At 40.8% G+C, this 15,176-nt stretch overlaps 1 protein-coding gene across 2 annotated transcripts in view; it reads right to left on the bottom strand.

The window, feature by feature from the left end:
- nav1b (neuron navigator 1b) overlaps positions 1 to 13,512 on the bottom strand; it is a 43,675-nt gene extending 30,163 nt beyond the window's left edge. For both annotated transcript variants that reach the window (XM_041034077.1, XM_041034078.1), the window contains exons 1-3: positions 12,717 to 13,512; positions 6,956 to 7,058; positions 4,612 to 4,971 (exon numbers count right to left, since the gene is read on the bottom strand). In XM_041034077.1, the coding sequence (XP_040890011.1) occupies positions 4,612 to 4,971; positions 6,956 to 7,058; positions 12,717 to 13,449 (1,196 nt within the window). In that variant the 5' untranslated portion in view covers positions 13,450 to 13,512. The remainder of the gene's footprint in view (positions 1 to 4,611; positions 4,972 to 6,955; positions 7,059 to 12,716) is intronic.
- Positions 13,513 to 15,176: the final 1,664 nt, after the last annotated feature.

Here is a 15,176-nt window from a genome sequence, read left to right as displayed (position 1 = left end):
TCATATCTATAGTATATTCTATATATACTCTGTTCTAATCCTAATCCTTCAAATCCTGTTCTACAGCTCTTTTGCAAAGAAACATGTTATATTATTATTACACTTAGCAGTAATAATGTCCGTCTCCATTTTTCATAACTGAAAAGCTCAAAGCTGATTCAATCAATATTATTTTATTAAGAATGGACCATTATGTGTAATGTGAAAGGAGGTGCATGTAGTGACAGAGAATTATGGCCTGATTCTGACCTTCCCCACAGCTCTATAAAGCATTTTAGCTTCTTTCTGCTAATTGTCTCATTAGCTGGTCAACAGAACAAGTTTATAAATTTAGCAGTTTAAATTACAAGTGAACTTAAAAAATATTAGTCAAACCAATTTAGATTTATCGAAAGCACATGATGACATGATGATTCTGGTATTCAGGTGGAGTATTAAACTAAGTATTCAAGTGTTTATGGCTTTAAGCGAGACTGATGAAAGAAAAGAAAAAAACATTTTGTGGGACAAAGGCTAGCCTCATTGTAAGGCAAGCCTTCAGCTTTCTATGAAGCATTGCACAAATCAGTTGCTCTTTATTGCAGCATAGTGCCTTTCGTTGATTCCCTCCTCAGTCAGCCAGAGAGTTTGAAGCCAAACCAAACGCTGAAAGAAAGATATTTGGCTTTTTTTTTAATTGAGATCTTCCAATTTGAGGGTTTCAAACTGTTAATCTGCCAAGATTACACATAAATCTGTCAATATTCATGTTCAGGAAGATGGGCCTCCTGTGAAATTCTCATGTTCTGTTACAAACATTAGGCTTGCATCCATCCCATCCACTCAATGACAGCATGGAAAAAACAAGTAATTTTTCCAATGAACATCTGTATTAAACACAAACAACCTGAACCAAATTGCTTACATATACTGCAGCTGAGTGCCTGTGAAACATCAGACATAACTGACTGAACACCACTGCAATGAGACTGAATGCTGAATAGTAGCCATAATTTATATGCCAGATACGGAAAAAATCAACCAAACACCAATAATATAAAGTGATTACTGCTCTACTCATAAACCAGCATTTTAAATATGGCTTGCAGTAGGATGATATCATATGAGTGATGGTTAAACTTTGCCAATATGGTGTGAAGAATCTAACCGCAGGGAACAGTTATGATTCTTGACGTGGTCAAGGCTAAATAAGAAGCCATCTCAACATTACTCTGAAACATGAAACACACTCACTCACTGAGTGGTGGTGCTCAAGTCTCATAAAATTTTGTGAAAATAGCAAAACCTCTTGTGTTATTTAGTGCCAGACAATATTTCAAACACAGAGCCTACTGATATTCGAAACACCTCTCAATATATTGCAGTCCACTTCAACACCACTGCAAACGATGACCTCAGTAATAAACATATAGTTAAATGAATACCTCTCGGTGTCAATCAAAACTCAACATTATTATCTTTGTAAAGGTAAAATCTATAGCTGTGCTGTCGTGTATTGGAATGCATTAGATTTTACAGGTGTATATTTGTTTGGTGGCTAGAACACTAACGGTGAATACAACTGGTGCTTCGTGTCCGCTGGATACGAAAGCAGCCTATTGTTTGCCTATAACTTTCTGAGCCGGTGATATGATAGTAGTTGCATATTTGTAGCTTGTTGTTGTATGACTCCCCCCTTGTGACCAAACATCAATTAATATTGTTACTACGTCTGCTGGATGCACAAACGGGCCACTGTTTGCTAACATATGGTAATAACAAGACCATAATACAGTATTTCAAGGCTGTGTGTCTGTCAGCTTTTAATGAAGCTGTAAGTAAGGTTCTCTTTATTGTAGGACTCTATGGTTTATTGTGGGATGGCATATGGTGACATTTGCAATGATAGAAAGTGGTAATAGAAGAATGGTTCCACAGGAACAAACACGAAGGCTACATTAATGATTAATAATATATATTATTATTTTTCCTTTAACTGGGACAACTGGGACTTGATTATCATTAAGCAGTGCAGAGTTGTAGACATGTGACTGTTCCTCTCTGATGGAAAGTTGGAGCTCATGAGGAGACTGGTACATATGTGGTCACAGATTATTGATGAGGCAGACACACAGTAGCAGTGATTACTGTCAGCATGTATACATTTAGCCTTGGAAAGCCAGTGCTGGTGTGGGTTGATCAATATCCATTATACATGCGGTGATATGCTGCAGTTCCATTTTGCTCCGCAGTCTCAGATAAAGAGGGGTTGATCAACAACATGTCTTTTGTCTTATTATTTCACAGTCCTTTCCAGGTTGTTTGAATGATTATGCAGTATATTGGATATACATTGACCAGGCATTATAAATTAAAAACAGCTCCATGCTACTATTAAGATATACTGAATCATACTGGGGCTAATTCAAATCAATGAAATATATGAAAATGTAAAACTGAGGCTTTAGTAAAAGGGAACATAAATTGCACCTCTCCTTACAGTCTATTTCCAGCTGGTTTCCATGGTTACGCAGGAGGGGCCTGATCTATTTTCAAGAGGTGGTAGCTAATGGTTCTCAATGAGCTGAACTGTGAGTGTGTGATAGGGGGTGTACAGTAGAAATACAAATGTATCACAGAATTTGCAAGAGGATACTATTAGGAAGAAAATCAGAGCATGTGCTGTTGCCTGCTTAAAAAAAAAAAACCCAGATCAGCTAGTCCTCAACACCAAAGGTTGTTTGTATATTTATGAGGCAGGATTAACTCTTGATACAGAGTATTCTAGTATTCCTGCAGGAGAATAAGGGCTACCTCCCACTGAAGCTACTGCAAATACTAAACAGCAAAGCATAGAAATCTGTTGTTTCTTCCAAGGACAAGCAGGCAACCTACTCAAGAAAGCAGTATTTCCATTTCGTGGTGCATTTTGGCAGCCACAGTAGTCTATTATTACTCTTGTGATAACACATAGAAAGTATGCATCCAATCACACTCATAATCCTCTTGGTGTAAATGGTAATAATTCACTGTAGGGATCAGCTGTACCCATCAGGGTGTCTCACAGTCACCTTGAAAGCATGTCTGGGGATTGCTGACATTGGTGGCCAAACACTGAGCATGAGGAGGCATTTCTAAAAAAAAAAAAAAAAAAAGCAGTTACGTAAAATGATTAGCATCTTTGGTGCCTTTGGTATAAAGCAGGGACATGACTCCAAATTCACCTCTCACATAAATTTGAATCACCGCAGTAGAGCTGATGCCGCAAGGGACAGGACAAAATACATGTCAGTTTTAAGTGGATTTCAGATTCATGGACGTTACTGTGAGGAATGGACCCATATGACATAATCCCTGTTTAATCCTAACCTTATCAGGGTTCGACTGTCTGATCTTTTTCACTTCTCTCCTCCCAAAATGCTAAAGCTTTACACGGGGAGCTAGTCATCCATTTTCATTTAATAGAATGTCTCTTTTTTGTTTTTTTTAAATAAAGAGAAAAAACAACTAACTGTTAGTATCAATCTTATCATGCCACACTGATTCACCTCAGATCCAAATGTTACAGCCCTTCACTTAAACTGACCCACTTCTATTTAACACTTTTTTCTTCTTTGCTCCAATTTCTGCTCATCCAAAATGTGTCATCTCTTTTTTCTCCTTAATACACTCTGTAGTAAGAACGTGACCTGGCTTGCAGGGCCCACTGATCGCTCCAGAGGCAGAGCTTAAATCCCTCTGCATGTGCAACAGCAATAAAGCTGCTAAACCACACTAGAGAGCTGTCCTGGATTCTGTCTCTGTCTCTGTCTGTCTCTCTCTCTCACACTGTCAGTTGTCGACTTGAGAAAGCGAATTAGATAAAGACACACAAAAGGATGTAAAAGGAAGGTAGCAAGTGTGAAGGCAAAGAGCAGAAAGAAAAAGCAAAAGAGAGTAGTTAGTAGTAAAATGTGGCATTCCTGTTAAAAAGGAAAGCACTGCCACTGTGATCTACCAGTAAACTATTTGTTGCTTCTAAACCTGTTGACAAAGTCTTCACAAAACTCAGACTCTGTACAATTTACAGCAGTCAGAAGTGACGGAGCATTTATTGTGTAACCAACAACACCTGCTAGGTTCTCCCCTCAGTCCAAAAACTTCTGAAAGTGTTCTCTCAGAGTCAGCAAAAACAGCCTCTGACAATGTCATGAGCACTTTGAGAAATCCTCGAAGAGCAAGAAAGAAAGTGTGTCTGCAGAGACTGCTGATGAAAGCTCTTTGATAGGTCTGCCAAGTGCAAAAACTCAGATAACGCAAAGCAGAAATCCACCATGTCGGCATGAAAAGTTTCCTACATAAAAGTTTTTGGCACGGCAGTTGAACGATAAAATACGCATGATGTGTGCAGCCCGATTATAGAGTTAAATGTGGTCTGGAACAATGTCCAGCAAATACAGCAAGAGGCCGAGCAGTGTATTGACTCCTGTGGGTAAAATGCAATTTGACAACAACTCCTAGCTGACCTTTTCAAAGTCACAAGGCAGAGGTCCAAAGGACATACCTGCATTCAGTCTTCTGCAGTCACTAATTGGTTCATGTTGTCATGGTAACAAGAGGTTCAAACCCATGCTTATCTTCAGATACCCTTACCCGTTAGCCAGGTTGTCGTCATCGTCATCTGGCAGACTCTTTCCTAGAAGGTCACTGTCACTCAGGTAACCGGACTTGAGGTCGGTGTCATCCACATCCAACCCTTCGATGAGCTCAATGCGAGATGTGCTGCTGAGGCGGCTGGAGCAGCGAGCTGGCATCGTATGGGCTGTATACTGGGAGCCAGTCTTACTCCCCTGGTATCCTCCACCTGTGGCGGACGGGGCGTCACCTGCCTGAAGACGGGGGCTGGACTGGCCGTGGCGCCAGGAGAGAGGCGAAGAGCGGTTGGACAGGCTAGATATGCTGCGAGCGTTGGTCTCATCACTGTCATAGCCCACATTACTGCTTTCCAGACAGCTGGAGAGACACATGGGGGAAGGGTCAGTGTGTGTTACCTTTATATACAGCAACTACAGCTACAAATATGGCATCTCAGAACCCAAAGACAAAGAGATGGATGAGGTGATGTCTCTGTCTTAAGATGGCAGCCGTCTCTCTGAGCAGTATCTTCACACTCACCAGCAGACATCATCATTCTCCTACCAAGGAGCTTTGCTTTGCATGGCCACACCCAAGAAACATTTCTATAAATAGCAATACACCTCTTACCATTACTCGTTACAGTGTACATCACAGTTTTCCTGTTCACTCCCGTAACTGGGTCAGGGTTAGAAATGTCCTCCAAATTGCTGGGAGCGTCTTCTGTGTCTGCCGATTACATAAGTAGATGAACCAACTCACCCAAATAAATATTTCAAAGGCTACGACCATGAGAGTATTTTTACCCATTGTTGATGGATAATTCATCAATATGGAGGCCAAGTGGTGCCCCAAGAGTACTGTGACAGAAAGTGTCTGAGTGAGAATTTTTCCATTTTGTCAATGAGTAATATAGTATCTTGTTTAGAAGAGATCTGACTCATTTACAAAACTGATCAAATAATATCTGTTAGGATAACTACTATACTACTTACAATTATAGTAGAGTATAGTAGACTGACCAGAAGTCTGAACCATCCACTAACATGACCAATGTCAAGTATGTATGACTGCACAGTTTCACAGTCAGGCCAAAGGATAGAGTCGACTGAGGGATTACGAGCAGATATTGTAACTGATAATATTCATACATTTGAAGAGTTTTTGTTTGGTCATTCACTGATATTGACAAGTTATTAAGTTATTTAATGTGTCACTTGAAATAAAATGGCTTGAAGTCCATTTGATAGCAGCAAGAGAAAACTTATCTTTTGTCACCTATATAATTGTGACTCTTTCTAAATTTAACAAATTAAATTAACACATCTTTGGCATGATAATTTTTCAGCATCTGGACCCCACTGTAGAAACAGCAATTACATTAAAACAGAAGACAAATAACCAACCACCACCATACCACTAGCTTAATGGTTTTATGATTAGCAATTTTGACAAACAACTGACTAACTTTACAATCATTAGACAGAAACATAAGCACTTAACTTGAGGTTGTGCTTGTGGGTCCCTGACAAGGGTTAGTTTAGTATTTTATTGGCAATTTGGCTATGTTTGAGAAAAATATCTGGCAATATCTGCTGATGTTTTTTCACCAGCTAGTTATAACTTTGTCTGGTATTAGCTGATGACAGGCAGATGTGAATGAGAGCAGCTTAGACTCAACCACGTTGCAAATGTGAGGGTGTATAACCAAAACGGTGAGTGACAACATTTCTGAAGCTCTGAAAAGCTTAACAGAGCTTCAGAAATGGGGTATAACTTCCATGGTCTTGGCACTATGAGTGACTATTTCAGATTACAGAGACGACTGATTTGGTGTTAATATATAAATATCCATTAATGAAAGTTTAAATAGATGTAAACAAATCATTCCTTATGTATGGGTTTTTGTTATACAGGACATTATATCCCAAGTTTAATGTCCAAATGAAGACCAGTTCTGCACCAGTGTCTTGTAATGTTGTGGTTGTTGAGACAAATTAATGCCTGGGCCTTTTGCCTGTGAGAGCGAAACAGAGAGATGCCTAGAATGAAGTCATGACCAAGACAAAGAGACGGGCTATTTAAGAAGGATGGAAGCCAGATGTTCACCAGGTGGCAACTCTCCAAGCGGCCGCAGCACAACTGTTTACACATGATTGTGTTATGTATCGATCCAACAAGCTAGTTCACATAAGAGTGTGTTTCCTTTCAGTTTAAACCATAGACAGAATCAGTCTTATGGTTTTATCCTGTGATTTTATTAATAGAACTTGCACTGTCTTCAGTTTCTATGTGATATAAGCCAGTAGTGTAGCCGTTACGATGCAGATAGAGTGCAAAAATGCAGATACAGTGCACTTACCTATGGCTAAGCTGGGAGCCCCGAAGACTTGACATGGTATCCTCCAAATTCTGGCGGAGGTCAAGGACATTCTGCACAGTCCGCTTCCTCTGAGACTCAGGGTCTGTTGGTCAGAGTTTATAAAGAATCCAGTGTTAAAATAAAACTTAGATACAAGCAGTTGTTTTACCGTTGTGTGTGTTAGTGTGTTTTAAGAGACCTTGTGTGCATGTACACGCACACAAATTTATTGGCTCCACATGCATGAGTTCTTGCTCGCATTTTTTGTGTCTGGACTGATGTGACAGGTGTCTTTCTAGTAAACACACAGCCAAAGTATGTTCACATCATTAGGCAGACAAGTTTCACTCTGTGGGCTGCTTCACCATGGTAATTCCAGCTCTACCACCCCCCCCTTCACTCACATGATACATCCTGTATTGCTGAGAGGTTGCCTGTAACTTAGATCACCCACCAGGGGGGTGTATTCTGACATCTGTGCCACACCAGGATCTCTTTCAAGGTACTGAGTATTTTTTTCCTATACAGAGCTTGTGTTTTCTGATCTGTGGAGCATTATATCAGAGTCATTCAGCTGAAGCGGTAAAGCTAACAATAAGCTAAATTGCAGCCAGAACAATTACATCACAGCTCAGCTTATGTGGACCAAGCTGCGTGAAATGTAAAGTGTCCAGTCAGTGGGTCCTGACCATTTTAAATCAATATCACAGAACAATTAGGGAGTGTTGTTGTGTTAGGCGTAGCAAGTAAGAGAAACCTCCCTGTTTCAAAATACACGATGGGGGGAGAGGGGGTTTTCCACTGCAGTGTGAGGAGGAAAAGCCCCCTGGGGATAGAAATATTCAGTGTATTAAATGGAAAGGCTGAAGAATGAGCGAAGGTGTCAAAGGACCATATGTCAAATTATGTGATGCTATCATAAGTGGATGTTGAACTAATTCAGCCGGGTGTCTAGAGGGTGAGAATTTTAAACATAGCACACAACATTCACACACAATTTACACATTCAAAACAAATGCTTGTCCTCCTTCTGCAAACAAGCACTGGAGAAATAGGGTCCAAAACCAGGACACAGGTAGTTTTGACACATTCATTGGTTTCATTAGTATAAACCCCCAAGACATTAAATTGATGGGTTCAGAGAAAAACCTATTGTGTCTTCTGGAAACTTATGCACCTTAGTATAACACAGTATAGGTGTATATTGTACCTTGTGCAATATTGACAAGCACTGTAAATTATGATTTATGAGTCTGAGTGAGCTGAACGGAATTAGATTTTGAGCTCATCTTGAATAATTTTCTTGATGGAAAATTGTCTGGCCTCAGGCATAATTAGCTTTTTATGAGTATAAAATATTCTATAATGCAACTTGATTGATACAGTTGGACCAGGAGCAAAGAAAGCTAAGAGCTATTTAAAAAAATCCACCAATTTAATCACTCACTCATTCCCTCATTCACTAGTCCCTATATAACAGACACTCAATATTTTACACTGTAGCCAGGAGAAAGATTAAAGATCGCTAGTAAATTATCATCATATTGCGTCGTGACTGACAAATGTACTGTAATTGTCATGCAACTGTTAATTTTTGCATCTATAAAATGTAAAGTATTGCACTGTGGGATTATTATCAGAAAGCAGATACTACACAAACTCAAATAAAATGGCACAGTGAATATAGTGCACTATGTAGTAAATAGGGAGTGATTGTGGACATGGCTAACAAGATTTGGCTGTGCTTCCATAATGTGAGTCAGCAACTTCTAAAGCACTGCACTCTTCTGTGCTCAAAGGAATAAAAACATTTACCTCACTTTGCTTTCAAAATGTCCTAAATACATAAATAATTCACAATAAATATGTGAGAATTGATAAACAGTCATGTTCTGTTATGTTCACAGACAAGCTAAAGATCACGATTTCTGTTAAATGTTAAATAAGTACACACTCTGTCTTATGCCTCAAGTCATCATGGACTTTTTCTCGTCTTAAACCAGAACTACGACCTTTCCCTAACCTTAAACAAATGTGGTGAGCGGAATCAACATAACCATGAAAAAAAGTTTAATGATGCTGTAGTTTCTACAACCATCATTTGTATTCTAAGACTGGATATTTGGCGAACACTTACAAGCACATTCTTATTCCATGATCCTGCTAATTTATTTTTTGATGAACTCCTGGGAATGTAGTCAACCAGGAATCTTGGACACAGAGCACACAGGGGAATCACATCTGTGTTGCGTGTATACACTATTCAGTATGCACTTTGTTCCTGTGCAGTGAATGACAGTCCTCTGGCACCCTGCATTGCAGTGATGCCTACAATACAGAGAAGGAAAACTCGGACAGAATACTGAAGCAGATCTGAATCGGGAAAGTCCTATGAATGATGCAACACCACAGGAAGTGCTCTATACTGACACATGCAGTGCAGAGGCAGACTGCATGGGAAAATTAATTCTACAATATTGTCAGAAGCCCTCATTAATTAACCCTAGAAAACCCAACTGAATCTACATTAAAGGTCCTTGATGTTGTACCAATTAAATCGAGACATTAGAATGATTTCCATAAACAAGCAAGGTGACCAGGGAAAGTCCAATAATTAATGTTAACAGTTCATTTTAAAGCTTATTTCACTGAGTCAGACTTCCCAAGAAATCTGAAAGACTTGACAGAATGTGACAGAGTGGATGCTTTTCTTGTAGCTCAAGTGGACTAAGAGTTTTTCAGATTTTCTCACAATGGCAGGTGATACAGTGCTCCAGTAAAAAGAAACACTCAGTGGTCAGAAGAAGGGAGAGCACTTTTTTTTAAAACCCACTTCTCATACAGTCCTCACTGTGAATAGTTATCACTCACTGTTTATTTGAAATTTTCAGCTCTTAATGTTCAGAGAAGAAATGGGTCATGTCAGTCATGTTGTAGGTTTGGCTATAGTTTTGTTAAAAGTGGCAGCATCAAATACTTTGTGATCAGAAAACCATCACCGCCTTCAGATAAAGATATGTGAGTTGTCAGCAAAGATACACACTCCCATTCAGTCTTGCGCCCACTGCCTCTTTCTTACATAAAAAAATGTGTAAGAGGCAGAGAGAGAGAAATTAACAATTCAAAACTGTCCAGCTGCCTGCCATTTTGCCAGTGGTATTCAAATACATAAATCAGAATTTACTTCACAATGATATTTTAGACTTAAAAAATGTCACCCAACATTCTGTGACCTTTGCATGCCTGCATTGTCCCCCATATACCTTTTCCACTATGACTGTACATAGCCGTAGGCCATTGCTACAGTTGTGGACATCTTGCATGACAGATCACATACAATTACAATGAACTGAGGTTTGCTCATTTCCTCTTTGTGTAGAAAAGGAGTATTGCTGTCTCTACTAATCTTCTGCTTTCGCTGTGGATAGGAACCTATCGTCCTAATGACCTCAAATATTTTTGTCAGAGTACATTCATCATTACCCCAAAAAAAAACAAGCAACTGATTTGGCATTTATGTCTATTTTCATTCACAGTACAAACTCCACTGCTTTAAGTGAAGAGGAAGAAGATGTGAATCCACAGCCTAGTCTTGTGATGAGGAAGTGGTATCCAATGTTGTATGACAGCAACAAACTTACATGGTGAGTTTAATACATGAGCCTATTAACAAAGCTGACCATTCTCGTCATATTGGTAAACAATGAGACCCTCTATGTTCAGAAATAAAAGCATCCTTTCAGTGAGCTCATAATGAGATATACTGCAGAAGCAGAGCACAGCATTAAGCATTAAACAGGCCTTAAATATACAGCAGACTTTGAATAAAAAGACCTATTTACAGTAACAAGCATGTCCACTGGACATGTACAGTGGAAAATGGCCTAGTCTAATATGAAGAAGAGAGTGTTTACATAATGCAGTTCTGAATACATAGCATGAATATTACTATAAAGATATTTTTCCCCATTTCTCACTGATTAATGCAGGTCAATAATCATTGCTATGATTGTTTCCCAGCTTTCTATCATCATGTTTTCATGCTGGCTGTTTTTTCTTTCATGGGCACAAAGCACTTGACTGGTGTCAAAGGCCCGCATGGGATTATCATCTTAAATGATGATAAATTATTCATTAAGATGATAAACTCCCTTTTTGAGAAATAATGACTTTCAGTTGATTTGGTGACATCATGAAAGTCAAAGCAACAAATTGAGCAGAAAAGATGTATCAGCCCGAGGCATTCTGCTGCAAATTTTATGCAATTAGGTTAATAAAACAGACATGGGTGTGGTGCAGAGATCTGCAGGGCTCTTAGAAATTTTGGTTGTGGTTCCACACTCAGTCACGGAAAGAATACCCAAAGATGCCGTGCTGCTGTCTATGGTATCCTGTATTGTTTACAGCTACTTGGTTTTAAGTGTGACTAACATGAGTGATAGACGTCCATATGGGCTAATGAGGCATGGATAACGGATTAAATCGGATGTGTTCATCAAGATGCAACAGGAAGCATGCACTCCTGATGACAGTAAAGCAACTGAATAACAAATTATTGAATGGTACATGAAATGCTTGTTGGTAGTGTCAGTGACTGACCATCTGTCAAAAGCATAATTAGAAACCAGGACCCTGATGTTTATAATTTAGCCCCTTTGCAGTTTCGTGTATGAAAAAGATTAAACATCTAATTGAGTTGTTATTCAAATGGCCTGAAAGATAACTAAGATCTAAGATGTAAAATAACCTTTGCAGGAAAAGCAGAGAAGAAAACTGGGTTTGAAGCTTAACGCATCATCTGGGTAATACTAAATTTAAAAGCTGCCAAAGACAAAATACAGAACATAATTAGATACATACTGCACCTGCACATTAAACACAGATGGATGTTTTGATATACAAAGAAAACAAAACAAAAATGATGCAGTCACCACAGTCATATCATTGTGATCTATACCCTGATTATCCAGCCTTTCCTATTGATAAACCTGACCTACACCTCCTGAGATAAAGCCATTTTCTTTGCCGTTTGCACCGTTGTAGTACACAGGGTGTAAACCATCTGTCAGATCTCCACAGATGAATGGAGCTGGGAGGAGGCTAAATATGTGTCTGTGTGCCTGAAATGAATTCAATATGGCACGCCGTTTTTCCAATTCCTGGTTTTTAGAAGCATGCGTGGAGCAATGGACAGACCCTCGAGCGCATCGGCACATGTTGCAGCAAACGAGAGCTTTAGAAAGGAGGATCAGTCTGCTGGTAATAATCCACCAACCCCTCAGGCTTTTTTTCATGCAATCAGACGGCAGTGTTATGGTAGGAAGCAAGCACATTTAACATAATCAATGCCACCAAGCCTCTGACACCTGAGTGACATGCTGGAGGAGTAAGAACAATAGACCACCATTATAGCTTTGCTATTCAACTAACCAGAGCTTTCAATGAAAATGCCAAGCTGGGGCAGGATTCAATGAAATAATAAGAGGAAGAGCATGCTTTGCAAGCACAATGAGGATGTCTTCCTGTTGTTTTTCCCCCCCGTCAGTCCGAGAGCTGCATAAAATCCGTTCCAGGGAAATGTGGGTCTGCAGCAGCAAGCAGGTGCTGTGTAGTGGCTGTATCAAAGGGGGCGTGATGCCGACTTTAAGACGCACTCAGAAATAGTACAAGCGGGGCATTTGCTTTGTAGCACATGGCAGCCGCATGTACTGTAGGGGGCCCTGGGGTAGTAGAGGTATCAAGACTGCTGTGCTGTACTTACCTAACATCTGACTGAAGAGCAGCTGCTCCAGGTCACCCAGCACTGTCACCACCAGCTCTGGGTCCACCTTCAGGAAGGGTTTGTCTCCCCCTTCCTCCACCTGGCCCTTGGAACCAGACTCCCCTCCAGCTCCAGCTCCCTGTTTCTTAGCGTTGGCCTTTGCCTTGCTGGAGAGGATCTCATCATCTGACTTTCCATCCTCAGGTGCTTTGCTCAGGGGCTTCACCTCGGCGTAAGGACCACGAGGTATGCGGCTCTGCTTGTTCAGGGAAGAGGGAGCAGCCAGAGGGCTGAAGGGCTTGGGTTTGCCCTGGAACAGCGAATGCTCAGATTTGGATAGGTTTCGAGAGAGAGGGGCACCCCCTCCGGCACTGGTGCCACCTCCTGCTGTCTTTGGCTTGCCCATCTTGGTCTGCCCTGCTCCAGGCTTGGCCATGTCATCACACCACTTTGGCTCATAAAGATGTAACTTCTTCTCAGCATCAGTGAGTACAGCCAGGTTTGTCATAGACCTCTGCTTGCGGAGATTGGAGGGCACTGGTAGCCTGCCCTCAGAGCTACCCGCCCGGTAAACCTTCAGTTCACCCCGCTGTGTGCTCTGGGGCACTCCAGACTTTGCCCTCTTAGCTGCCATACCAACTCCTTTGCCATCTGCTTGGCCGTATGCCTTTGTGCTATCCGTCCTTTCCATTTTCAAATCTCCTTCTCTGCCTTTCACACTATTTCCAAGCATGCCCCCTGCATGAGACCATATAGAAAAGCATCAGCAGGGAAGAATAAGGCTTCCTTACTCAAACCCTTCTTCCTGTGCAAAAAAAAAAAGCACACATAAAATGCTTCCTTTAAGGCAGTCCTGCAGCCTTCTCTTTCTTCCCTCTGTCTCCTTTCCCTCTTTCCTCCTGACAGGCTGCTGCAGCTGCAGCTGTTGCAGTGCTGCCCAGGCGCTCCCTTTCTCTCCTTCCCTCCCGTCCTCCTTTCCTCCGCTTTTTCCACACTCCTCCCTTCAGCACACCCTCCTGCCGCTGAACCGCGCAGCAGCAGAATGACAGCGGCGGCAGACGCAACAACGCTCCCTCCTCCCCCTGCTTTCCGCTGCCTCTCCCTCGCCTCCGACTTCCTTCCCATCCTCCCTCCTCCTTCCCTCATTTTTCCTTCTTTCAGAGATGCTTTGCTGTGTCTCAGCAGAATATGTGAAATGCAAGAGGACGATGAGATTCGATCATCTGTGGCTTTTAAAGCCAGGCACCATTCTCCTCTAACGCACCATGTTTTTCCCACCATCTCCTCTGATTCCTTTGTTCTTCCCCTCCCCCTCCCTCACCTCCAGTGCTCCCTGTTCAATACACTCAACATGATGCATGATTTGTGATGTTAGTGGAAGAGTTATTAATGTGTGAATGGATATACATTTAGATATGTAATTACAGACCACAGCATGAATTATTATCACTGTCACTGCCACCACTGGAGCATCCAGATTATCTCTTGATCCTGTCTGAGCTTTCTTACGATATCAATTCCAGATTTACAGCTGGATAAATCACAGGCTAAAGCATCAGCAGTTGACCTGATCTGTTGTCTGGCTATAAATGGATAAGTGTATTCTGTTCATATAATATCAATAATGATGACATAAAGTGTGTATGTATATAATGTGATGTTAATGAAAAGTGATGAAATAACAAAAATGATTAAAGATTTTTTATTCATTGCTTGAAAAAAAAAAAAAAAAAAAAAACTTGGCTTAAAATCCAAAAAGTGTACGGGCCAAATGGGTGACTTCACTCCAGCAGACTGAGCGAGCGACAAGATGTGCCAGTGTAAGCAAGTAACACACCCAAAACCACACTTTGGAAATATCTTCAAGTCTGTGTAAGACACATGTACATACACACGGAAAGACACATGTGACTGTGTTAAAGTGAGAATCCAGTCGCACTGGTTTATTCAGGGTCTTTTGCTGACATATGACTGTAATCATTTTTTTTAAAGATATTCCACACAGTCGTCTCTCAGGAGGATTGAGTAGGCTCTGCAGCGCTCACATGCAGCGCTGCTCCATGGAAACCACCGTCTCTCATCGCCTGCATATCATCTGCACCAGACCTCACTGCTCTGCACAAACACAGCTGCCAAAGAAACATTAACCTTTTCCATAAGCTACTGTGATACAGCCAACATGTTTTCATGTATTCATCAAAAGAACTTTCTTCTTTTAAATATACCATGACCAGCCCTTCTGAATGTATTTTTTTTCCCCTTGTTCTTATTAAGTGAATGACTGAGCTGCTCTTTTTCACTGAACAGCATGACTCTGAATAAGAGCATGCTAGATGGTGCAAATCCACTGGATATGATTGACCTGTTAGCCACAATGCCCAGAAGGTACCACTCTAACTCTCACAATGGGTTTGCAACACACTCCACTGCCTTTTTTATTTGAGTTTCAAGGCACCTGGG

Source organism: Toxotes jaculatrix, chromosome 3 (assembly GCF_017976425.1).
Source record: "Toxotes jaculatrix isolate fToxJac2 chromosome 3, fToxJac2.pri, whole genome shotgun sequence".
Lineage (NCBI taxonomy): Eukaryota > Metazoa > Chordata > Actinopteri > Toxotidae > Toxotes > Toxotes jaculatrix.
Note: the sequence above shows the minus strand (reverse complement) of the source record. Positions and strands in the feature narration are given on the sequence as shown.